This window comes from Erithacus rubecula (assembly GCF_903797595.1).
Source record: "Erithacus rubecula genome assembly, chromosome: 8".
Classification (NCBI taxonomy): Eukaryota; Metazoa; Chordata; class Aves; order Passeriformes; family Muscicapidae; genus Erithacus; species Erithacus rubecula.
In genome coordinates this window covers 13,352,330-13,379,158 of record NC_136659.1, presented here as the reverse complement: position 1 = coordinate 13,379,158, position 26,829 = coordinate 13,352,330, and the positions used below count along the sequence as shown (strand labels likewise).

At 37.6% G+C, this 26,829-nt stretch overlaps 1 protein-coding gene across 6 annotated transcripts in view; it reads right to left on the bottom strand.

Moving 5' to 3' along the window:
- The window catches only part of RAPH1 (Ras association (RalGDS/AF-6) and pleckstrin homology domains 1), an 85,908-nt gene that overhangs the window by 44,247 nt on the left and 14,832 nt on the right, over positions 1–26,829 (bottom strand). For 4 of the 6 annotated variants that reach the window (XM_079310913.1, XM_079310917.1, XM_079310918.1 and 1 more), the window contains exons 2-4: positions 9,160–9,279; positions 5,537–5,642; positions 4,199–4,716 (exon numbers count right to left, since the gene is read on the bottom strand). In XM_079310913.1, coding sequence (XP_079167039.1) covers positions 4,199–4,716; positions 5,537–5,642; positions 9,160–9,279 — 744 coding nt within the window. Of the gene's footprint in view, positions 1–4,198; positions 4,717–5,536; positions 5,643–9,159; positions 9,280–10,094; positions 10,186–15,077; positions 15,300–26,829 lie in introns of those variants that run through there. The other 2 variants (XM_079310915.1, XM_079310914.1) reach the window with 2 other exon arrangements.

Sequence of the window (26,829 nt, the reverse complement as noted above, 5' to 3'; positions counted from 1 at the left end):
TCAGCTATGCAAACTGGGTTACAGACATAAAGAGGGTGGGGGGTGATGCTGAACTGTGCCAGACCAGATGGCAGACTTCAAACTTATCTGCAACCTCTTCACTGAGTGTGTGCAGGACAGTAACAATGACTGCCCATGAATGGAGCCTTTCACTGGCCAGACACAAACTGCTACATAAGCATCATCAACACAGTTCTCTATTCTCTCCCCTCTGCTTTCTTCTTCTGCTCTAGCACAGCTCACTGAAAACAAAGACAGCTTCTTGCTGGCAGAGGGACCAAAGGAAGAAGAAAAAGATAAGGTGGGTGGAGGAGCAAGTTAGTCACAGAGACATCATTTCCCCTACCTACAACTTCAATAATTTAGTCTACATACAAGTAAAGTAACTCCCCACAGAAACAACATTTTAAGGTGCATGCCACTCATTACACAATTAAAAGCATAGAAAATGAAATGCAACTGACCAATTTAAGAAAGAGTACTGTTCAAGTAAGGATCCGTGAAGTCATTTTGCCCAAGACAAATTTCAATTTAGCAAAAAATTATGGGGATTAGGGTGGGGTGGACACAACTTTTCTTTTTATTCAACAGTACTTAAGGGGAGACTGAAGACAAGAATGTAAGGGCAGTCAGAAAACACTTAGTACCACCAAGACAAGGTCTCAAGACTACAAAGTGATAGTCTTTGAAAACATCAACACTCACAATGTCTAAAGAGATAGCACTAAGAAAGGCAAGGAAGAAAGGAAGCAAATTAAGCCATGATGACAACTAATAAACCCCCAGTTTTACACAACCAAGGGAACTCTAGACAAGTCCCCTGAAAGTGCCCTAAAGACAAATTCAGAATGAGTACAAGGATGGTCCTGGCCAATATGACCCTGAGAGTGATTATCTGTCATCATGCTGATTTATCTTCAGCCCCAAGAATTTCCTACAGCACAGGCTGCTAGGAGGAAGAGGAACACAGGACACTAAGGTGCCTGTCCAAATGCTCAGGCAAGAAGTTCTGAATCATCAATTACAACCAATGAGTTCCTGCTCTCCCTTCCAGCCTCCAGTCTTTGGCTGGAGCCCTGCTAACGTCCCTCAGTCCTCTAAGCCTCTGCAGTTTATCTAAATAACACAGAATGAGACCCAGAACAGAAGCACAAAGTGTTGGTGCACTAAGTACAGGCTAAGTGCCAAAGCTGGGACAAGGGAGGAGATGAGAGTGTAAGAACTGTGAGGAAGGAAACATGAGAGGAAAGGGAAATCATATCTCCCATTTCTGGTGGTTGTGGAAATGCAGCTGTTTTTCAATAATATTGGTCCCTATTACCAGCCAGATAGAATACCAGACAACATCTACCTTCAGTGGGCTGGTGCATCACTGCTCTTTTACAAGATTTCCCTGCACTTCCAGCTCAGAGGGCTCTTAAATATAGAGCAGAACTACTTTTTAAGATAGAATACTGAAGTTTATGACTGCAAAGCCTCATTTCCTTTTTCAGACAAGCATTTCTTCCCATCAAAACTGTCTTCCATTTTTCTCAGGAGGAGCATAACATGAAGTTGCAGCAGAAAGGATGACTTTTTGAAGTACCTGTAAGGCCTGGAGAATACAGAAAGTATCGGTCAAAAGGGCAGAGCTGCCAAGACACTGATCTCTTTCAGAAGAGCCACAGCAGTAAAGAAAAATTTTAAAGGTCAGCTCACCTATAGGCAGTCTCAAGGAAGACAAGCAAATAAAAGAGCTAACTTGAAGCACTACTTCAGAGTAACAAATCTCAAAACAGATCTGCTGTGACCATGAATAAATAGCCTCTCCCACTTTCTGCATAAAAACTATTGGGTTTTTTCCCTATATGGACATTAGTATGTCTTCAAAGGCTATTTCCTCAAAGGGATGTTTTCAATTAGAAACAGCACCATTGAGTCAACTGTGTCAGTGGGAGGGTACAATTCAGCCCTACTAGTAAAAGTTGATTTTGAATCACAACTTAGCCAAGAGGATTAATAAACCCTTAAACTAGTTTTGGGCACTAAATGGATGACATAGGAAATAAACAGCTTTGTTGATACCAAATGATTCTTCCAAAGAATCCATTTAAAAGCTAAATTAATTTAAAAAACACCACCACAGAATGTGTCACAAACTAAAAAAAAAAGTGATTTTCCATTCACCAGTGATGAGAAAAAAAACTTGCTTCTCAGTAAGAAGTCCCATCCCACCACATAACAATTCTAACACTGAATAGTCGAATACCAATTTTGTAAACCTGGGCACAGCTCCTCAAAATTGAATACCTTCCTCAGGCTACTGAAATTAAAAAGAATAGATAGAGCCAAAGCAAACAGCATGGTTAATGAGTGCAGAGGTTTCTGTTCTCAAGAAGGGAGCAGAATCTGGATCTCAAATTACTGATGCTTTCTGCTTACCTCCTACAAAGGAATCAGAACCAATCATTCTTATCAACTTATCTGGCAGAGAAACAATAGCACATTCTTACATGAGAAGCAATCACTGGGTTTGTACAAAGGCAGCCCTCACATGTCTTTGAGAGAAACTTTTGGGGATGAGTTTGAGCCTTGCAGTGAATGGCCAAGAGTTCAGAAAGCAAGTGAAACAGCAACTGCAACACTTGCAGCACTACACATTAGATTCCTGGGGAATCAAAGCAACTTCTTGACCTCTGTCCCTTGAGTCACCAACATTAAGGTAATTTAGGGCAGCAGGTGGTTTGTTGATTACTCATGACACAAAGGATTTAAAAATCTGGGAGACCAGAAGGGCAATTTTACTGATGCCTCAAGCATGTAACTCCCAAAGGAAAAAGACAGAATCTAGAGGGAGACCTTGAAGATCAACTGCAGAAAACATCTGGCATTAAAACTCAAAAAATTAAAATTCATGCTTTTCTTATGCAATGCAAGCTAGAGCAGCTAATTCACAAAAGTCATCTTTTCAGCCTGAGAAGAGACCAAGTCTTATCATACCATAAAAAAAAAAAGTTTTGTAAACAAACAACAACATAATCAATGACTGTCATAGGCTGGGCTTGAACACTTAGACCTACAGCAATAATGCAAAGGTTTGCAGAGAGCAAAGGGCACATTTCTATCTGTCTTGCTTCACTCGAGAGGAGATCTCCAGTAAAACCACACTGAACACAAACTTTTTATACGAAAAGAGAGTTGACCTAAATTGTCATTCATTTCTCACATTTCAAATAAAGATTTAAAAGTGTAACCTCAATGAGATTATCACAAGATTGACAAGCCTGCATGGTTCACTTTACATCTGATGAACTTTTGCTGCAGATGTGTAGAACCATGCTTTCAGCACAGCCCATTCAGAATAGTTTTAATTATTGATTAGAATAAACTCAGCTTGTTCCAGTTTTCTCTCATGAAAGAGAAGATGTGTATTAGTACAACTGACATTTTGACAGGTCAAATTTCAATTTCAGAGAGTTAGTTCTACAAAAGAACTTCTAAGTTTAAGTTCTCAAAATTCACTGGAACATTTTCCACATTTTCTCTCATATGCCACCAGCACTTGCAATGCTCACTGAACTGGCTGTTCTTACTGAGGTTTCCTCTCTGATTAATCAATGTCAAAGCATCAAAATACCAAACAAATATCTACTAATGTATTGCAGCCCAGTCACTTTTCTGTGTTGTGTATTGCTTCAAAGAGCTCCTCCTGTCATACATTAAACAAGAATATTAAGAAGCAGCAAATTACGGGTATAGCATTGCTCCAGACAGACACTCACAGATTGCTCTGTGTGTTTCAGGTATTAACTGTAGTGTAACAGGAATGGAATTTTGTCAAGTACCCTTTCTTTTTTCCACAGCTATGCGCTCCTCAGATTTAAATTAAAGGCAATATATGATATGTACTTTGAATAAATATTTAACTTAAAAAACATTAAAATGCATGATTAGCTTGAGAGGAGGAAGAGATGGGGAAAGCTCTTTAAAAAAACCAAAACCAAAAACATTCTTTTATAAGAAATATCCTTGCTGACATAACCAAAACCAGAGAAAGAAGTAGCTACAACATGGGCAGTTTACTTGCTGTAAAAGCAAGTCTTCAATCAACCCCACTGCACTGCAAATATTTAGCTATGAGTGTTAACACAGGGAGTGAGGAGTATGTCTGAAGAGAACAACCCAAACCAAATCAAAGTTTTGACTTAGTTGTATGTACCTCAGTGATTGGCTGCCCTTGTGATGTCAATTCCAGGTCCTGAGGCCTCGTCACCTTATCGATATCCAAGGAGTCCATGCTGGAAGCCGCCGAGGTGACGCTGGATCGGGAGGAGTTACTGATGGAGCGCGCCTCAGCATCGCTCACCGTGCCAGCCGATGCTGTCCTCCTGTGCTGGGCAGTAACCCCTGCCTTGGCCTCTTCTGACACCGACTGCTGGGCTGCCTCATCCATGCTCAAGGAGGCCTTCTCTAACTGGGCAGTGATGTCATCCAGGGACACGTTGGCATGTGGCGGTTTAGTCGCCTTAGCAGAGGAGGAGGACAATCCTTTGACGCTGCCGTGCTTAGTGGAAGGGCGACTAGCAGGTGGTTTCTGAGTTTTGGGTTCTGCAGCAAGGCGTTTCACTGCAGCATTGTTTGCTGAATGAGAGCCGAAGCTGCTGAGCTCCTGCTCTATGGAACAGAGATCAGCCATCAGAGCATCCAGATCCACAGTCTCCCCCTGATTCAGGGCTTCTGCAACAAACCAGAGCAGTCAGAGTTGTAGTATGTTCAGAGTTATTTCATTTACAACGCCTTACTTTCTGTTATCAAATCTAATGGTTAAGAGAGCAAAGGAAGCAGTATTTTCTTTTCCCATCTGTATTGCAGAATAACTGTATTGCTGAACAGAAATTCATTTGCTCTACTATCCTTGACCAGTGCAACTTTCACACTATTTAGGCTAAACTCATTTGTCAGCAAAATAAGTCTATGAAAGCTCAGATTGCATCTGAAAAGTTTAATCTGCTTTCTTGTGAATGGAATGTAAAAATGCATTTGCACAACATTCCTCACTTTTCAAAAAGGTGCAGATGTTTCGCTATGCATTTTCTGCTAAAGTAATGCAACTGCTTTAAAAAAACACAAAACCAAAACAAAAGTACTATATACATACTCAAACCTTTAAATTAAGGTTTCCTTCTGTTTATCCTGAAAGGATTCCGTAGCTATATTTCTGCATCCTGTTCCGTAAAACAAGATGCTCTTTCTTCCCAGTTAATAGATATTCATTCTAATTCATTCTTTCATGAGACCAGATCCCAGAACAAGCTTTTTTATATAAATAATACTCTACCGTTCTCAGATACTAGGTGTTGCAAAATATACTACTTTAGGAGACTCAAATATTTGAAAAGAAGGACACCAGAAAGCAATGCCTCCAGCAAATATGCTCTCACCTCAGGTACAAGTATATTCAAATGTTCTTATATTTTACATTTTAAATTAGAGTTGGAATAGTTTTTTTTCTTAAACTAATGTTTTTCTTAAACTGCATCTGGTAAATTCAACAAACCATTCAAATTGTACATGGAGAAGCGATATGAGAAGTTGGCAAGATTGGTTTCCTGGCGGAGAGGTGACCTCTTCACTGGTGCCACAGGCTTGTCTGCATCCAAACTCTGCAAAAGATCAAAAAAAGGGCAAAATAAAATTTGACAAGGAACTGGACAAGCAAATCTTTAAGATGAATGAGAATTATTTTCTCTAGGATCAATTTTTCAAAAGTTTTATATATATATACATATATATAAATATATATATATGTATATATATATCCGCTGTTTTGCAGGCTTTAGACTGAAAACAAACATCATCATCCTACAGAGATTTAACTTCAGGTAAGCAGTGAAGAAAAGTTGTTAAATGCATTCTGCTTTTTTTCAGAATCAAAATGAGAGAACAAGAGGAGCATTTTCCAAATGCTTCTTTCAGTGGTATTAGACACTAGTTCATTTGGAAACAGACAGCTAACATACCTGTAACTATTTCTCTGCAGGAAACTGCACAACATTCAAACTGGGATAAGAGTCTAAGATGTGGTCTATATGTGGTGATACCCACCATTAGCTTATGAGCATAATCATGGCATAAGTGCTTGCAAATATTCTATGAAGAACATTACTTTATTAACAGAGATTTAAATTGACTAAATTCAGTATTTTTTTCCCAAAAGTATTTCCTGTCAATAACATTAAGTTATGAAAACCAACCTCAGCCAGTTTATGTAGGACACATTTTTTTAGGAAAACTAGCATGGGTTAAAAAAAGAAACTCTAACCAATAAACTGAATTGTTATGTTATGATGGCTAATATGGGTACAGTACTATAATAAATACCAGAATTTTTATAAGTAGCAAGCAGGAGGGCACCGTGATACAGCTGCTGATCCAAGTACAGGGTCAGGAGCTGCTGGCCCTGAAGTGGAATGTGTTACATGGGGAATCCAGCTCTTGCTGTCACTGAAGTTCAACAGGCCTGCAGATCATATGAAATTAGGGAATGCTTGTACTGTTAAAGAGTTCCTGACCTGAAGAAAAAGCATCTTCTAGTTACAACGATGTAAAGTTTCTCACCTAAACTTTTTATGTTCATTTTCTACATGTTTACTCAAGCATTTGTTTAAAAGATCAAATATACTACTTTTTTCCCTAGTATTTATTCTTCCTGAGCTCCCTTCTCTCCTCAGCTTGGCCTGGATTTCAGAAAAAAAAAAAAAAAGCAAAACTACTCTAACCCTAGAGACATCAGTGAAACTCAAGACAGAAGAGGCAAGTTAGGCCCCGTTCCTTCAGACTAAATCCACAGACTGCTACAAAAGATTTCCTGAAGCAAATATATTCTGGTTAAAAGCAGCTCAGCAGTGTTTTATTGGTTTTAATGAAGTTATTGCAGATCATTGGACACACATGATACGCTCTCACTATTATCTCAGCACATTCTCCATAATAGCTAAAAAAGCAGTTTGGAGAACTGCTAAAAACAGCAACAACACCAAAAACTTAATTCTAAATAATCTCAAGAAGCAAGGTGGTTTGTTTTGTTTTTTTTTTTTCATTTAACCTGAACCATACAGCAGGATAACTAAAGCAGAATAAATATTATCATCAATGCCAAATATTGCTCACACACACTGGAGATTTTATAAAACTTCGTTTTATAATGCTTTTGTTAGACCAAGAGTTAAAGAGGGAAACTGAATTCAAATGATTCCCATGGGTATTTAAAAAGCACTGCCATCTGGGTCTTACTTTAAATAGCCTCAAAATAAACATTTAGGAAACCTAAAAAGAAGTCGAATATGAAGGATCTCAGGGACAAAAACCTTTCCTCTGCTGCTCTTGAAGTTCAGCTGATAGATAGCAACAAATGCTGAAACTACAGGAGAATGCACTTTGGATCTCTCTAACTAATCACCTCCCTCAAGATTTGATGATTGTCCAAATAAATGAACTGGGACACAACCAACTCCATTAACTTGTGTATACAGAACAATATGAGGTCATTCAAAGTTTTGGGGGAAATGTCATTTCTTAGTAGTTGCAAAAGATAGAAGGGCAACTGTCAGCCAATGCTGCAGACTGCCTTGAACAGCAATATGAAGATAAGAAACAAACAATGTGGATCCTATCATGAAGTACCTCTTAGTAGGTTTTAAGAAATTTGCATGGACCAACAACAAACAGATATCACCTTGAAGTCTGCATGTCAATACTGTAGCTATAAGCCCCAAGTATACTTATATTTTTAGGCTGCTCATACCTTTAAAAAATGAGGCAGAGAACAAAGAGTGTAAGACCAATTGAATTGTTATGGTATGGTGGCTAACATGATGGCTATAATAAATACCAAGACTTTTATAAGTAACAAGCAGCAGGACAACTGTGATCCAGCTGCTGACCCAAGAAGTACATGACAGGGTCAGAAGCTGCTGTCCCTGCAGTGGAATGCGTTACATGGGGAATCTTGCTGTCACTGAAGCTCAACAGGTCTGCAAAACATCTGAAATTAAGCAATGCTTAATGGGTCTAAGACCCATTGTGTTCCTCTGTGAATATCCTCACTCGAGGCGATTTACAACATCCATGCCCTCAAAATGGTGCACACCATGAAAAACCCTTCAAAGTAAGGGTTAAAAACGCTTTAAAACCCATTCAAAACCAGTAAGAATTAGTATATACAGATCCATGTCACACTCTTCCATTAATTTCAGAAGGCAGGATTCTTTATTTCCCCGCATGTGTGAGCTCAGGAAAAAAAAAAAAAAAATCATTTTCCCCTATAGTGCTATATACATTTAGAACTTACAGGCAGACAGTAACAGATAAGCCTGAATTTGAAATCCTGTTACATGATTAACTGAATTTTCCCTCAGTCTTCAGATAAGACGAAGATGAGAAAAACTGCTTCTTCTCTAGCTTAATGAACCTTCAGTTATCACACCTCTGCTTTAATTCTACTTGACAAACAGGGAGAAGATTAAATATATTATTCAGGAAGGCCAGTTCACACAGCTGAAACACCCCTGCAGGCAGTCAAAGAGAAATGGCTGATCACCCCAGGAATGCAGCATACCATGCAAAATGCAGTATCTGCTCATGAAGCAAAGGAAAAGCACTAGAAAGAAGGAAGGAGTGAAAGATCTCCTATCAGCTGCTTCACAGAATCAGAAAAGAGTATTCTGGAACAATGGTGAGTCCTTGAGGGTGTACCAGGGTATCTTATTATGTCATTGGTAGCAACATCCAGAGTTTTTTCTTATTGCTGTTCAAGTGCAACAAATAAATGCTGTCATGGCTGGACAATGTCAAACCATGTGTTTTGAGACACAGCCTATCTCTTGTCAGCTGAAGTCCGTGTTGCTCTCCATACATAAGGGCAAAATACCAATTCTATAATTCTTGGAAAGAACTATACCCTTTGTGACACGTCAAACTAGCAGGTTGTGCAAAATGAATATAATGACCTCAGGATGGGAAAAACGAGTCAATTTATAAACCTTTAAAGATTACTGATCTGGTCACAGGCTACAGTCCGCCTTGCTGCAAGTGACAGTGTCAAGCAGTTGGCATCCAACTGAAAAGAAACATAATACTAACAAAAAAATTATTCTGTGAGATAATTGAAACCCCCCTCACCTGTGTGAGTTTGTCCAGTTCACCCAGCCAGGCCCCAAACATCTTGTCGAGATCCTGATCTTCCTTATCACTATCTTCTTCTGCACCATGGTCGAGCTCTTCATCTGACAACTGCTCCATCTGGGGGGGAGGAAAAAAAAGTTTGATACTCAAACTTTCTTGTCAGTGTCCAAGAAAACTGGTGTCAGCTACCACATTTCTGAAAGTGATCCTAAATCAAAGCAAACGTCCATCCACAAACTTCACAGAAACTCCTGCTTACTAGTAAACATTTAGTATGGAAGTTGTAATAGATAATTGCAAAGCCATTTTTGCAGCTCACTTCTGTCAGAATGATGCAGAAAATTATTAAGAACAGAGTTCACAGTTTCTAATACACAATCAGAAATTCATGCTAGCCTTGCATGTGTCTTCACTGCCAGCTATTGTTGGCAAAACCTATTGACATGACATTAGAAAAATCCAACTCTTGTCCAAGGAATTCAGCAGTTAAGCAACACCATTCAACCACAGGAAGTGCAGTCTCACTGCACTGCAAATAGATCATTTGACAAATCTGTAAACAAAAAATGCTTAAACAGGCCATAGAGAATGTCAGCAATACATCCCCTGAGACAGTTCAAATCTTGGACACTGACCAGATCACTTCAGTGATAATGCACTATTTTTATTCAATAAAGAAACTTCTCTCTGGAAGCAAAGAATAATCATAACATCTCTCAGATCCTCCTTCATTTAACACATTTGTGACCAAAATAAAGACAATGTTCTTCAAAGTTTCCCTGTTATTATATCAAAGAAAAATAACCTTTTGTTTAAATCTCTTTTACAAATATGTCCTCCAGCCCCTTTTATGGAGCTATGACACACGTGCCTTTGTATGCAAACTCAGACTGGCAAAGACGGGATCTGGTTCAGGAAGAGAATTTACACACTTGGGGAAGGCAACAATCTAGGTAATAATTTGGAAGCAATCAGGCAGTACAGAATGTCCAGAGACACATGAGAACAGATCCCCAGCAACAGCTACACAAAAAAATCAATAGTGAGATGAACAGCTTGATTTAATCAAGTAATGGACGACATAGTTGCTTGCTAAATAGCTTTCAGAAAGCAACAGTTTACATTTTGTAGATTTAAAAATTAACTAAGAGTTACTCCTCAGGAAAAGACAAATCTTGGTCTGAAAGACATCAATGTCCAACATCACACAGTCAAACTCATAAGGCATGTTATGAAAAATTATTAAGGTGATCTCAGAGAAAAAAACTGGTCAATCCACTTTGTATTTTATATGACAGTTCTCATGCCAAAAAAAAAAAAAAAACCCTCCAAGATTTAAAAATAGTCTTTTCTTATTATTATGTATTGCTCTTACTTCATTTTTACTTGATAAAATAGGTCAGAGGAGACTTCAGAGGTGATGTGTAATTCTGAGGCCAGCAGAAGCCAATGTCTCCCATGGACACAAGATACTGCCATCCAGCTGCTCTAGGCAAAGCTGCTCCAGTCTACTCTCTGAACTTCTCCTTTTGTGGGAGAGCACAATGCATGTGCCTACCTTAAAAGAGGCAATAACATTAAAGCTACCTTGTCATGGCACACTGCATTGCACAAACACTGAACAGATTAAATTCACCATCTGAATCTCCTTTCTTCTACACTTGCTTTGAGTCCTGCACTCTAAGGAATGAAAGGAAGTACTTCCTAAAATCTAAGGGTGACAATGAAATTAAAACCAATATGCTTATGTAATACTGCTGCATTCTTCCACCAAGACTGCAGCAGTTTTTATATTCTGTAAGCCAGGCATGCCTTCCCCAGCAAGATTTCTCTCCATGATGCCTCCTGCAAGTCCTCCTACATACAAAACTGGAGACAGCAGCAACTGGTAGCAGCAACTCATACTCTGCCTGAACTTCTGCAAAGCAAACCTAAGCTGTATTCCATTTCTATGCCCCCTTCAAAGCTTTGCCTTATTACTTCTTAGGCTCTTATATGGACCAAAAATACTGCAAAATCAAGACAAAACATATTATTCTTAAGGTGACATGGTCAAACTGCTGTAGGAGTGCTCACATAGTATTTTTCAATGTCTAGATATATTTGAATAAAAAAAAATATTTGAAAGCTAAAGGAAGCTATTTAAAGGGTGCCTTTTGAAATATGACTATGAACTGGCAAATCAAATAAACGGAAACTGTGATATAAACCACTCAGAGCACAGTATTTACAGATATATTACAATCCTAGCTTTTCCTTCTCTGAGCTGTTTTTGACACTCCAGTTAGATGGACTTGTTTTGCAGTGAATTCATAGTATGGCACTGTTCATAACTCACCCTTTCATTAACAAGGAAGCTTGCTCTTTTTACTAATATTTCTGAGGATCTAAGCCATGGAAAGCATTCCCAATGTCCAATAAACTGTTACTTCAGCTATTTTAACTTGGCATCAGAGACACTGCTTTGGTTCCAGTTACTCTGAAGACAGAATTAGCAGCCTAAAGAAAACTTTTACAAGTGAAGTACTGTTGTGTCAGCATGTCTGGCACTGAACCCTGTAGTATTTGCCAGCTCCTTGTAGTCCCCACCCAAGCTTCCTAACATCAGCTGCATTTCCTATGAGCCTGTCAACATTTACTTGCAAAAGGCACACAGAGGTTAGTGTCTCGCTTCAGAAACAGCTAATATTAAGACGCAAGTTCTGTAAAAGGAAATCTTAGTACAAGTTCCAGAACTGGAAGATATCCCAAAGGACATTAATTAAAGAATTAATTCAATAAATGAGGGCAGAGACAAAATGCTCAGAAAGCAGTATGTGAACTTCTTGGCATAAGAACTCAAAACATTAACTACTTCAAAAGAGGGCACACTCCAATTAAAAACTTCAAATTTTCCTTTTTTATAGCTATTTTCTTTCTTACTGTTGTTGATCACAGCTAACATGCACTGCACTTTAGCACATTATGATCTAAGTGGGAGTTATCACACCTTTCTAAGGATACAACATCTTTATTTATAACAAGAAATAAAACCAGCATAAGGGGTAAGAGATTGTGTGTCTTGTGTTTAGTTGGGTTGGGGTTTTTTTTTAAAAGGAGCAATTCAGAATTGAATCTGACGAAAAAAAAATGGAGAAAAGATCATGATTCTGATGTGGTGACTTAAAGTAAGCCACTTACATTCCTAAAGCATTTGCAGGGGAGCAGATTAAATAGTTTTTATTTCTGCCTAGCTCAAACCAGATGGCATGCCAAAGTAACTTCACGATTCAAGTTATTTTTCAACATTTCACCTTCTATTCTGTTCAACATAAAGAAAACGAGCAGCATCATTCTGGGATACCTAGATAAAATACATTATCAACACAGTGTAGTCTTTCATATGGAAGTGAAGCCTCCTGCACTAAAGCACGGTCTATATATCATTTCATTATCCACCATCTCAAGAAATAACTAGTTTTCTGCATTTTAAAATCTAGCCTCAATAACTATATAGCATAGTCTAGCTGGGGAAACATACTCTTTCTACACCTCATCTGGACACCCAAGTTCCTTCATTTGTGATCATTCCTGTATTATTATGTCAACCTCCATTTCTGCTAAAAAGTTGTCTATGATAGAACACTACACTAATATGTCATATAAAAACATAAGCACCAAGGGCACACATAAATAGGAATAGGATTCTAGCAGGTTTTCCAAAATTCATTCACCTGACTGCTTTAAGAAACAAGGCTACTTGAACAGAAAAAAACACTAAAATGCTATCATAAAACTGACAGGCAAAGCTCACATCCCTGTTCCATGTTTCTAGACATTTCCATAATTAAAGTCATGGTAAATAAAGATAACTACTTTGAGCACATACGTTTATTTGCATCACATTAATACTCTGCCCATGTGACAGAGACCAATCAGATCTGGCACACTTCTCAGTTAGAGATTCTTATGCTATAACTGACACTAACACTCCTCCTTTGTATTTAATACCACAGCACACTGAGCCAATGACAGTGCAGATCACTTGCTTTAGTATTTCTGTGTTTCTTCTTAAAGTATTCTGAAAATAATTACTCCTGAAAGAGATATTTGGAGGGGGATTAAAAAGTTGTAGGAAGTCCTTTGTGCATTATCCAATGTTCTATAACCCAGTTTATGTTAAAAGTAATCCAGATGAAAACCTGAACAAAAGGGTATTTGTTTTCTTAAAGCTTCAAATAGCATAGTAATAGCTGAATACATCCCAAGGCTTCTGCAGCACAGACATTCCAATGCCTCTCAAATTCAAAAACTGAGATGCAAATCTGTCAGCCAAAAAATTCAAATTCAGAACATTCCAAATGAAAAAATCTTATGAAAGTTTGTTTTAATATGCTATTTTTAGCCAACTTTGAATTTAATTTTTCTTTTATCTTAAACCATGCTTCAGGCAATAGTTTTCCAGACTTGGCATTAACAAAACAAGGTGAAAAGACACTGAATGTCTGATAAAAGATAAATCTTCAGACACCTCATTAAAAGCAAAGAGACCTTTCATAACGAATATTCTGAAATACTGTGGGCAACCTCTTGAAATCCTGGACATCAACATAAGTTTCACAAAAAGCAGTCACATGTCAGTAAGCTGCAGATATAATTAAGGTGTATGAATGAAGCATTCATTATTACTGTGACAACCTTGGATTTAAGTCTACTATCTATTTCCTGCCTTTCTTCCCAGCTGATGAAGGTGCTTCTCTTTACATCAACACATTATCTGCCACAATTCAATTAATCTGTCCTGTCCAACTCAACTACATTCCAACTATCAAGGAAGGAAGGGATTCAGCATTGCTCTGGATAATTGCTTTTATTTAATTTCACACTTATTTTTTAAAACAAACTAATTAGTAGCAATTTGAAAACACCATTGGCAAAAAAAAAAAAAAAACCAAACCCAAAAAAACCAAATGTTTACACACTTGGGGTCTTTAAGCTGCTGATCAAAATTAAAACAGGCCACTGTACTTTAGCAATAACTACTATTCTTCAAACAGTGGAAATCAAGGGCAGAATATGCAACATACAAGACTTATTCAGAGCAACTGAGAGAAGAAAGACAATTCCCAAATACACTGAAAGAGTTGAAAAGCTGTGTAGAGTTTGAGCATACCTCTTTTCAACTCTTTTACTTTATGTCATGCAGTTTGTCTAGACTGCAGAACTCCAGCAAGTCTGAAAAGCAGGCATCCTTACTTATGGTGTTATTTTCAGGTTTAACTGCGAGATGCAAAACTGGACAGCCCACAATATTCCCTCCTTTGCCCACTGATCTGTGCAACATGCAAGAATGTACCTTTGAAACCACAGAAAAGAAATCTGCTGTCTGAAAATGCATGTTTTGAACTGCACACAGGCTACAGTTTTAATAAAAGATCAACTAAGGCTGCTGAAAGTAAGTTATTCAAACATCCACAGCGTGATTTCTAATGCTCCTCTTAAAATTAAGCACATGCCTGTACAAGAACTTGCCTTTGCCTCTAGCTGTTTGTATTTCAAGCCCAGTCAAACAACAACCTTTTTCACTTAGCTCATAAAAATATTTTTCTTTACATTATTTATAAGTTTACTACATAAATATTTATAGCACACAAGTGAACACATAACTTACATTTTAACAACTGCTAATGAAACAATTGTTTGAAAAAGCAACTGTAAGAAGTAAAAAAAAAAGTCCTCACCAGATACTGGATCGTAACATCAAAACAAATTGTCTCTGCTTTTGGAATCCCCCAAAACACATCAGTGCTGTATACAGCAAATACAGGTTTTCTGAAACTTAGTGCTGTTCATGAAAGAACTCTTATCCCTGTCAGATTCTAACAGACTGTTCAACAACCACCCCCAGAGATTCTAACCAGGCAAGCAAAACATACCACAGTTGCTCCCTGGTCTTCCACAGATTTAATACCAAATCTTTAGAACAAAGCAGACACAGATGTGACAACTCTGTATTCTTCACAGACAATATGAAAGAATCAAGCTCTTTTTGGCTAGCAGCACGAAGAAATAGAAAAATATAATTTTCCATATTCACATCATTTGCAGCTCCATTTATATTTAAGCAGAATTTGTACACTCCCCCTCTAACTTTAGTTGACACTAGCACACACAGTTTCCTGGAATAAACACATTGAAGATACCAGAATGTTTACTTCATCATCTTGATTTCTAGCAGTGGGAAATCATTCTGAAATGCCACAGCAAAACCTCCCACAAAATACCCACCCATCCACCCCTTCTTTGCCTGAAAGCTTTAAGAGGTAAAACAAAAAGTGCATCAAGTAGAATATCCTGTATTCCGTAAGGTTGGTTTCTGGTTTTAAGCTTTTTTTTTTTTTGTATTACCATCACTTTATATTGACTCTACCTTTCCACAACTGAAATTTTAAATTAGTCCCCGAAGTGTGTCTCCTCATATACTGAAATTAATTTATAAGATCTTCTTTCCTGTATGATATGGGAAGCACCAAAATTACAGAAATGTCATGACAAGAATCTAACTACATTTGAAATTTGCACTGTTGGGAAGGCACACAGTGAAACCTTTATTCTCTCCAATATATTTCAGTGCCTGACTCACATCTAGCCAAACAGATGCTGCCTTGAAAAGAAGGGGCTTTATCAATCATAGGATCCCATTTCCTGAACCAAAATTCCAGTCAGAGTACGCAAGTGGACATTAAATAAATTCCTATAAAAAGAGCATCCTAGATTACATTATATCTCACTAAACAGTCTTTATGAAGACAACCTGAAGGAAACTATAAAAAAAATTAGATCATAAAAATAAAACTTGCCTTAACTAAAGTATTTTTCAAGTAGAAAGGAAAATAACACTCTGTAAAGTAACACTCATTAGTTGCAGAAGCCAACATTTTAGATTTACCAGCTGAGACTAGAGAATTTTCAGTGTATAGCCTGTCTTCAGTAGGCAGATATATACTCAGAAACTACATTAGTGCCAATTTTCCAGAATCTTCATCACATGTTTATTGTAACGCAAATACTGCTGCAGCACCTCTTTGCATTCAGTTTTACCTTTGGAATGAAGCCCAAAAAGAATAATAAATATGAACAAGCAACAGATCTCAGGGAACACCCAAATATTCCTGTAGCTGTGGCCCAATAACATCAAACACCACACTAACAGCAGCACTTTCAGGATCACTCTGTACTTGAGAAGAAGCATTAGCCAACCAACCACTCAAAAATTCACATCCTTTTACAGACTGGTCTATTGTGTCTGTAAAGGGTCTCTATCCACCAGGAATAAATATTCAAAGAAACTTAATTTTTACACATACACTAAGTTTTCTTTAAAATATAAGAAAGCAAAATAAAGCAAACAACTGGCCACTACCCATAAAAGTTGAACATCTCAACAGTGCTTACTGTTATCAGTGGCATAAAGGAATGATCAAACCAACCAGGAAAAGGGAAATGTAAGAAAATAACATAGGTCATAGGTCAAATTACAATGCAGGTGAGAGTACTTCCTCACAAGACTGAGCTTCAGGACAGTTAAAAACTAATTTTTGTTCAAGGGACTCTCTCAAAGGTTAAAAATAAGCATTATGCCAATGCTCACTACTTAAGATACCACAGCAGACACTGGCAATCTCTATGATGTGGGTAATATCTAGACTCAGAAGTAGTTGCCAAATCCCTTTCCACAAGGACCTAGTGACAGTCTGTGAGCCATGGTGCAAAAAACAGATGAGTAATGCTTTAGCTATGATAAATAAACAACATTCTTCACAGGTTACTTTTATGTCAGGGTATATATTTCTTACACTAACCTCAGCAGGAACAGGCTGGAAGGCAACTTAGCTTTCCCGGTAAGAATTAAGACTACATTGTGAAGAGCTGCATTTCACTAATGCTGGAACTATCATCTCCAGAAAAAAACAGTGAAAAAAAAATCAAAACCACAATTGCATATTTTTCAAAGACTCACAAAATGAATGTTTGATACCTCTAAAGAACATAGGTATTTCAGGATCAACATTTGTGAGTCGATACAGTTTGCTGTTTACAACTAGCCATGACAAAACAGCATGACCTTAAGAGACACCACATAGAAAAATATTTAAAGAACGAATAGAGAAATAATCTTTTGGCCAAAACATTTCTTTAAGAAAGAGAAAGTATATTTAATTTAGAAGACATCTGATTTACTTTAAACCCACCTCTAACAAACTGAGCAGAAGAACACTGCCTTAAACCAAAAATAAACACATCTAAACAGGCTATCCCAGCTCAACTAATTTTATATTTTAAGCCACTAGTAAGACCAGATTAAGAACTGCAATTGGCAGTCAACTTTCATCCTCCAACTTCATAGCAAACTGTAAGGAGAGACATAAAATCCCTCCCTATTTCTGTCAGTCCTTTGCATCACCTCTACACAGAAGGACATGTGTTTAATAAAATGTGAGAGGTAGATGAGGGGGGAGAAAAAAGAGGAAGTACATACTGCACCATAAGGTTACCATGAGAAATGGAAATACTGTGTAAGGAGAGGTTTTTCCATGCAAGATCTGTGTCTTGTGGGAGGCTTGGAAAGACTGCATTGAGGGAACAGCTGAGAGAGAAGGGCTTGAGACACCCTTGTGTATCCAGAAGACAGATGTGAGGCTCTGAACAGAGATGAGTCTCAGCAGTCAAAAGTGGAAGGAAAGGGGCAGTTTTCTATGAAAGGAAAGGGGAGGGAAACATTTGGCAGTAAATCAGCACTGCTCTCTGGGCAGGGATGGGAAGCACGTAGGCTGAAGGGGTCCCTACCACACAATGGAATTTGGCAGCAACTATGTGGCATGAAAAGGAGAAACTACAGATAAGCTCTTCATGATATGTATATAAGTGGAAAAATATGTTTGTGAATGCCAAAACTGCAGGAAAATCACTGCTGAGAAAGAATATTTTATCAGCATATTCCCTTGGGTCTTACAGGTGATTAAGGAAAATTTCAGACATCCATAAGCTTCACATGCAATAATAAGACAGAAAGCCAACATCCTGCTGCATGAACTTCAATTCATCGTTTTCCTTGGTGATATTGTAAGAATCCAAGTTATATTTTGAGAATTCCACCAGGTGAGTAAAATAAAAAAAATCACCTGAAAGAAATCCTCAACTCTTCTTTTTTCCTCCTCAGAAAGTAAAAGAGAAGCCATTCCAGAAGTGAAATCAATCCACAAAGCAATTTTTGAGTGACATCTGGTTGAGTAAGATGCTGCATCTAGATGCCACCACCACTTTTGTCTAGTTAAGCCTGCACAAACTCTTGAAGAAGAGAAAGTCTGGAGCAGATTTTGAAAGACATGCTCATCACTGATAAAAGCTGAAATTACATCTTAATTCTAATTTGTAATTTTAGCATAAAGTCACTGACCCGTCCCCCCTCAAAACAACCCCAGCAAAAGAAAACAAAATGCCCCACCCCCAAAAATTAAACCAAACAAAAAGCCCAGAGAAAACTGTCAACAGTTCTCCCGGCATTTTTTCTTTTTAATACTTTCTTCTCTTGGGATTTTTCTTCTACTGTTAATTCAACATCCTTTTTCTCAAGGATGTTTTAATGATCTTAAAGCAAGAAGTTCACATAATAGCTCAAATCAGTATTAGCAATTGGAGGTACAGAGCTAGGAAATTTGTCACTGACTGCCAACAGTAATCTAAACATTGCTTACTGAACACTGACCTTGATCTCTAGTTCATAAGCCTTCTGAAACTATTTAAAAATTTTTAAATTATTTTTTTCTATGTAAGATATTCTCTAAAGATGTTCATACTGAAAAGCTCCATTACTTCAATTTCTAAATAAATGTTGGCACCAGAAAGTGAGGGAGGGAAGCAGGGAGAAATACTACTACTGCGTACCACTCCCTGGAAAAAAAAGCCTTTAAAGCAAGAAAGCAGCCTCAACATAAAAAAATTTTGCTATGTCAAAGGTTAGAGAAGTCTAAAAGCCAGTTAACACCAACTGATGCATACCAAAAGACTTTATCTTTGCCTCAAGATTAAGACCAAATGTAAATATTTAACACAGAATCAATGTTTTAAAGCACACATTGCTGAAAAAGTAAGGAAATTACCTTCCATAGCAAAAAGGAAAAAAAAAAATAGTGTTAGTTATGTCACTGAGAAAGCAAACATGAAATTTCTACACAGAATCATGGAAGATGGGGCTGACAGCTGGGTTTTGTTAAAGGAGGACTTTAAACAGAAGTATTTAAACTCACGGGATTAGGCAGCATTCCTAAGAAATGCTGTTCAGATCTTAAGCTGCAGAGACCTTGTCTAAGCAGCTCAGCAACTGAGTCACATAAACAACTACTGTAAAGTCTGCTGCCACCACACTCGGTAGCTTTGTGAATGAAGCTTTTCTTGCATAAGAAAACTAAAGACACAGTGTTATGTTATTGGAATGGAGGGCAGAGGAGAAGAAGGAAATAATCAAGTAAATCAGCAGACTCTATACTGCCACATAAAATCCTAAGTTTCAAATTTTCTTCCCAAAAAATTACCTTTCGTCGAATATTTAAACTAATGAGATTTTTAGTTCAGTGAAGGATAATCCTAAAAAGGTGGCTCACAGCAGCTATTATACATACAGATACATATGCTGTGCATTATGTTTCACTTTATGTTTTGCTTACAAACATGCTTGGAAATTCTGTCACTTAGTATCCGATTATTTGTATCTCCTACCCAAGTCTGATGCTGTGGTAAAGATAGGGCAGATTTAGATGAAAAGAAAAAAGAACCACAGAGGCTGACAAAAAAAAAAAAAAAAGTTTTTAAAAGTAACATTTCTTAGATCAATTTGATACAAAGTCATCTTAAAGTAACACTTGAACTTGTTTTATGTGTAACTTTCTTTCCTTTTTTAAATACAACAAAAATGAATTAACTTTTTTCAACATCAGGACTTCTCAGCAAGGGTCACACTGACTGAAAAATGCTATGTACTATGCTGACAGACAAATTCAGAGGGACAGGAATTAGATACTTCATGGCAATCATCAGTCTGGGGATGGATAACCTCCTCTCACTGCTGAAGTACGAACCTCAAGGGTCCAGCAGCTTCCAAGCAGTTAGAACTGGTACTCGGCAGGGCAGCTCACAGGCTTTAGCACAGAGCACCTTCCCACAGATGCTCAGCAGCAAAAGGCAGGATTATTTCTTTTGATAGCTGCTACTCTTTGACTGCCATCCTGGCAGCCAGAGAGGCTATCTCCCATCATGCTGGATTTTGAACATGCTACTCACTGAGAAGCCACACCTGAACACAGATATCTATTTCTCAAAACAGATAAGGGAGTAACTTTCAAAATAATTTCTGTGGACCACATTAAAGTTTCCCATGAAAAGCAAAGCTGGGAGCAGGCTCTGTGACATGCTAATGATAGCAGGTGATTTGTGCTTGCTCCTCCAGAAATAAACTCACCTGGAAACACACACTGGCCTGTGCGTACCCAAGAGTTAGTCACATAGGAAAGGAGGGGCTGCAGCACATTCTTCCTCCTTCTTCCTTCCTGTCCTCCCCTTGGATAAATATACCATCTGTTCAGATGAAGCAGCTGAGCACCAACACTACAGAACTTCCAGCAGCAAATCCTTGCATTTGCCTTATTCTCAGAAACATGCCAAGGGCAAAAGAGCAGCCTACCTCCTACCTGCATTTCTCTGCAGCATCAATGCACTCTCAAATACACCCCCAACTATTAGCAGCTGAGTACATCTACACACACTTTTTAGCAATGCATTTGTAAAATTCAGTCAATTTCTTATTGTGATCAGCATTTAAGTGCTGTAGAATATTTTTTGAAAAACAACAAACAAAACACAGCACATTTTGGATGGAGGTTTTCTTTGCATGTAGAAAACACTAACACAACTGGCTCAGAAGCAATAAAACTACAAAGTTATCTTTCTCTCTATTCCAGGGTAAACTTTCTACAGTACTTTTCAAAGAAGATTTTGGAAAAATGTCTCTACAAACTTTCCTGATGTCCTCTTATTCTTTTCTAAGCTCCCATTCCTCCAGTTCAAAACAACTTACACATTAAAGCCTGAGTCAAGCTAACACCTCATTGCTGTTATAAAAATGAAAAAAATCACTTCCCTCTCCATCCATTAGCATGTTGCCCCAGAACATCGCTGAGCCTGTTCAACCTTCTAAACCACCAGAAAACCCACTCAACACTCCAAACACCAAAACAGTCTTTCTGCTAAGGTCACAAGCAACAATAGATTGCCCTGTGACTGAACAAATATTAGAGCAAGCACATTCTCTTGGCTTCATACCAGACAGCTGGAAGAAGGGACGGGGAAAGAAACATGTGGGACTTCCCCTTTTTGAATACAGCAAGTTCACCTGTAACAGGTTCACCTGTAACATGCAACTCCACTTCTAGCTTAGAGTGTACAGTAAGATTCAAGCAATTTTTTATGTTCTTAAGCTCATAATAAACAGAAAAGCCTACCTTTGCCTTTAGTACAGGGAAATTTTCAAATGCTACCTGCCATAGAGCACATGGAATCACATATGTATGATACTGAAAAAACAGTATATTTTTGCTGAATTTGTATTTATGTTAAAATTGGATCAATTTTTACCAAATAAGTAAAATGACGAGTCTTAATGAATTACATTCTCTACAGATGTGTTGAAAGCTTGTACTTTTTATTACAAGCACTTCATATCTCAGTACTTTTCAGATATCAAGTTAATCCCCAGAGAAGGTGACATTTAAACAGAAGTAGGAACAAGAAAAAAAAAACCCACAAAGCATTACCATCTATAAATACATTTATAATTCTGAATTCAGAAAACTTCCAGTTTAAACTCTGTAGCACTGAGGCACAAGATAATAAAACATAGCATGCCTGTGCCATTAGCTTTCAAATTAGAGGCTAAACAGCAAAAACCACAAAAACAGCATCTTACCTTTTGCACTTTTTCATTTAATGCTTACAAGCACAGTTCAGACATGTCTGCAAACTAAAAATTGATTCCAAAAGCACAGAGCCTTGCATGTATCTGTGGAATTACCTCAAAATCAACACAAAGGCAACATGTCTGCTTGAAAATATGTCTGTATAGATATATGTAACTTAAAAATATATATTATTTATATAATAAAAGTCTTGTCAATGTAAGCTAATCACTAGAGTAGTCTCCAGGTATTTATAACATTTGAATGTTTGTGCATGAGCAAAGGCACACAGAAAAAAACACCAAAGAACTGATGACATAAAGGTACAACTGAATAGCTGTTGCAACACAAATTCCACTAAAGAGTACAACTGGAAGGGGCTTACAGTTTAGCAGGCCTGTATTTGTAGTGCTGTTCTCCCAAGGTATCAGGAACAAACAAGACATCCTTCCCTTGAATGCAAATGTACCTTTGCCACATGAAAAGGTACAAAGTGGCATGAGGCTGCACCAGGGGAAGTTCAGATTGAACATCAGGAAAAGGTTCTTCACAGAGAGGGTGTCTGGGCACTGGAACAGGCCCCCCCAGGGGGCATGGTCACAGCACCAAGCCTGCCAGAGTTTAAGAAGCATCTGGATGATGCTTTTAAGTCATGTCATATGGTTTTGGTTTAGATAGTCCTATGAGGAACAGAGAGTTGGACTTGATGATTCTTACTGGGTCCCTTCCAACTTGAGATAAACTGTAATTCTATGAATATCTCCTCTGGATGCAGCTACAACTGTGCAGTTTACTACTAAGTGCACAAAGTCTGAGCCACTTCAATTTCTTGCAGTCTGAACCATACACATTAACTAGCTGCTAGAGGCTGCTTCTCCTGGCAGCTTAAGAAATATTCTGCAGCCATCATACAATAATTATTATGTCATGATCCTTGAGTTCACATTTGTTTTAATGTTTGTATGTGGCTTCATTCAGCTGAGTATAGACAATCAGCTGGTACCACCCTGCTAAGTGCTTTTGAGTGCAGTAAGCAACGAGAGATGGAGTGACCAGCTTCAGGAAGAAGCAACAGAGCACCCTTCCTTCTCCACTTTTTCACAGCCCTCCAAATGACACCATGCAATTCTGAAACCCTTACATGCCAGTAAAAAAATCTCCATCTGGTTTGGAGGGGGGGAGTAGGGAAGCAGGAGGGGGAGCATGAAAGGTTAATGATATACTGTAATATTTTCAAGAAGAGCTAAATCCAAATTCTTTCATAAGAATACAGGGATCGCTCATAATTCCAGGCATAAGGAATAGTAAGGGCTCACAAAATTCTGTGTAATGACCAGAAAGTAAAAATGCCAAACTAAGCCTGGAGTAACTCAGGCAAAATAAAATTTTTTAAATCTTTTTACCACATTGCCAAAGGGAAGACTGCAAAATTCCTTTGGAATGACACTTTTAAAATATCTTCTGCTATATCTTCACTTGTGTAAGAAGTACTCACAAGAACTCTGCTACTCTGCTGTACATCCCTGATACCTTAATTCTAAGTTTTTTAATAGAACTCTAATTGCAACGACACCCAATTTTTGTTTTTCAGTGTTTGCAATTATTTTTCTCTTACAGAGAGATGAAGAAGAATCCTTATATTCTGCTTTCTGGAAAAGGGAGAATGACTATTTTCCATTGTCCTTTTCCAGCAGAGATATATCCCTCTAGGACACTTAAGGTTTTCCTAATGCAAATGGTATCTTAGAAATTTTTGGTTTCAAGACATGTACAGAGCTCAGTAATCAAACAAAGCTACCAGCCAACTGTACTCCTGGCTACAGCTCAAGTTCCTTAGGATACTCTGCATAAACATCTTGTTGCTGTTGAAATCATCTGGCTCTAAAGACCATCACAAAACATATATACTCTTCTTATTGTTATTCTGTTATAAAATTCAGAGTCCAACACAAATTTCAGAAAACTTTGAGTAAGCAACAGTTTGTCAAGAAAGAAATTTTCCTATTTTTTTTTGCCATCACATCTTAATATCAGATACCATCAAGGCTGAATCTTTCCTGAGCTCAATGGGAAAATGGAAAGTTCATAGGAACTCTAAATAGATTACTTCCTAACTAGGCAAACAGTTTATTCATCTTTCCCTGATAGAAATGTGATGATATCACCAAGATATTGCTTAAAAAACAAAAACCAACAAAACATAATACCTTTTACAGACACTGATGTTGTTTAAAAAACTCAAAACTTTTGTAGATATGTTGTATTATTACTAACATACACTTTTTCATTTTTTTCCATAGAACATAAAAATTCATGTCATCACATGAAAACAATTAGATACAATTTCAAGCATTAAAATTTATTTAGAAAACCAGGGCTAAAAATGAGCTTAATACCATATTGCATACTGAGTTTGCATCATGCTCCAAGAGCCATGCCCCTTCCTGAGGCAAGTACAACCTCAGTTTACATCATTGGTGCAGCCAGGCCCAGTTCCTTTCCAAAATACTTAAGTTTGTGTCCACAAGGCTAATGGCCAGTGCTGTCATTTCCTTCAGTGTAATTTGGAAAGCAGCAGGAAACACAGCTCACAACAAATGCAGGAATACCAGACATACTCAAACAAAACAGAACCTACCGTCCACTGCGAGCCGGTTTTTGAAGTCTGACCAAATCTGTAACTTAACCATAGTGAACACTTCTCAGGATTAAGGTTATTCTGGCCATCAATTCTCACAGCTGAAGAGTTTTCTGCTATATAAAACCAGGACAAACTCTTATTCTAGACATACATTCTTCTGGCAGGACTATGGGAGGAGGTTGTATCTAGCGCACAGAAAATTAGGTCACCCATTTCATAAGCAAATATAAACTGCATGTTGAAGTCTGTAAGCATTTCATAGATACTCTCCCTCAACAGAAATTTGGAAGAGATTTATCACAGATTCTCCATAGAGCTAGAATAATTATAAATGCAGGAGGAAGGAAGTTCATATTTACAATCTTAGTCAAACAAAAAAAACATTATATCATCTTAGCAGCTGTGTAAGAATTTGGCAAGCCTCTGAGTAAAGTTTTTTTCCGAACATCCCAAAAGAACAATTATTTTTGCTTCCTGGAACATATCTTCTTTGGTATAAAGACCTCTCTAAGGACTGAGCCAGATGAATAAACTACAGAATACAACACTGAAAGTGGAATGTGTACCACAATGACTATTTTTACTGCAAAAGCAGCTGAGTTGACCACACTGTATAAGGAATGTAATTTGTGACACTAGAAATGCTAATTATTTGGACCATGTTCACGTCTTCATAAGGACAAGGGTTGGCAAGAAAGAACTGATCTGGCATTAATTTGCTGTAGCCAAAAATGAGGCACAAAGCAGCAAGAGTAGCTATTTAAAACATAGGTGACAGTGATCAGTTTAAAAGCCACGTAACAATGAATCTCTTAATTCACTATTACCTCAATGCTTAAAACGAAAATAATTTCCTAGCTGTGTTTGTCTATTGCTCTATGAAAAAGTTTATGCAGATGTAGGAGTTTGTCACACATTCCATTAGCTTACAGTCTCATTTCCTTGGATAGCTAATAGCACAGTGTGAAGTGTAGGGGAGATTTTTATAGTTTCATTTATTGTAGAATATATTTTTACACATGAATCTTAGGTCTCCATCTCACCCTGAATCAAATCAAAGCAGCAGCACCGTGAAAGGATTTACAATGAAGCTTTAAAAAGAAGAATTATTTAATGACTTTTATAATTTTTCTACCTTCCTTTAAATGCCCATTCAGGTTTAAGCCCTGCTGGCACCTTCTTCCTATTAATTTTCCAAAGGATTTATAAAGTTTTGCTGATAGCAGCTACAGCCTAGCATACTCTAAAGGGTCAGTTTGTAACAAAATCAGAACACATTTAAAAGCCAAAAAAGAAAATAAAAAAATCATTTTTCCAGAGTTATAAATTCCATTCCACAGGCAGCTTTCTGCACATTCCCTCTTCAACCCAATACATCTACGCAGTTAAACTAGCTTATAGCTACTAAAACATACAGCTGAATTCCTTGTGCATATTTATTTATGAGTAACTTATGCCAGGGTCCAGGTCCAGACTGTAAAGGAATGTTGCATTTTGATGGTGCCACACACTGGTTTCACTAAAATATAGGTGAGGGCCTTCATCTATCTTCACCCTTCAGAACTGGAGATGGTACTCCATCACAAAAATGAGGTGTTACAGCTCTTCCTATTAAATCATCACCTTCTCCCACCTTCTCCTCCACAAGAATTATGCTAAAGTGCATTAATACAGTTCAGGATATCTCGTCTCGTTCATTTACGCCACAGCAAACAGTTCCCTTACTGACTCTAGAACATGCAAGAGGGATGGGTAGAAAACATGGTCATCACCAGAAATTAAGCTCTTCTGTCATATATGTCATGACATTAATCTCCCCTCTCCTTCTATTCACTAGTAGAAACAGAATTAAAACTAATGAAACCTTTTGGTTCCTGACTGTAAAAACAAACAAGGATTTTTTTAAAAAGCTGGAAAAATTAGGGCAAGGTAGAACAGCTCTTCAACTGGTATGACACACCAGTAAAGCAAGCACATAATGAAATCTAATTTTAAAATGAGTAGTCTAATCATTGCTTTCTGATTCCAAGTCTACCATCC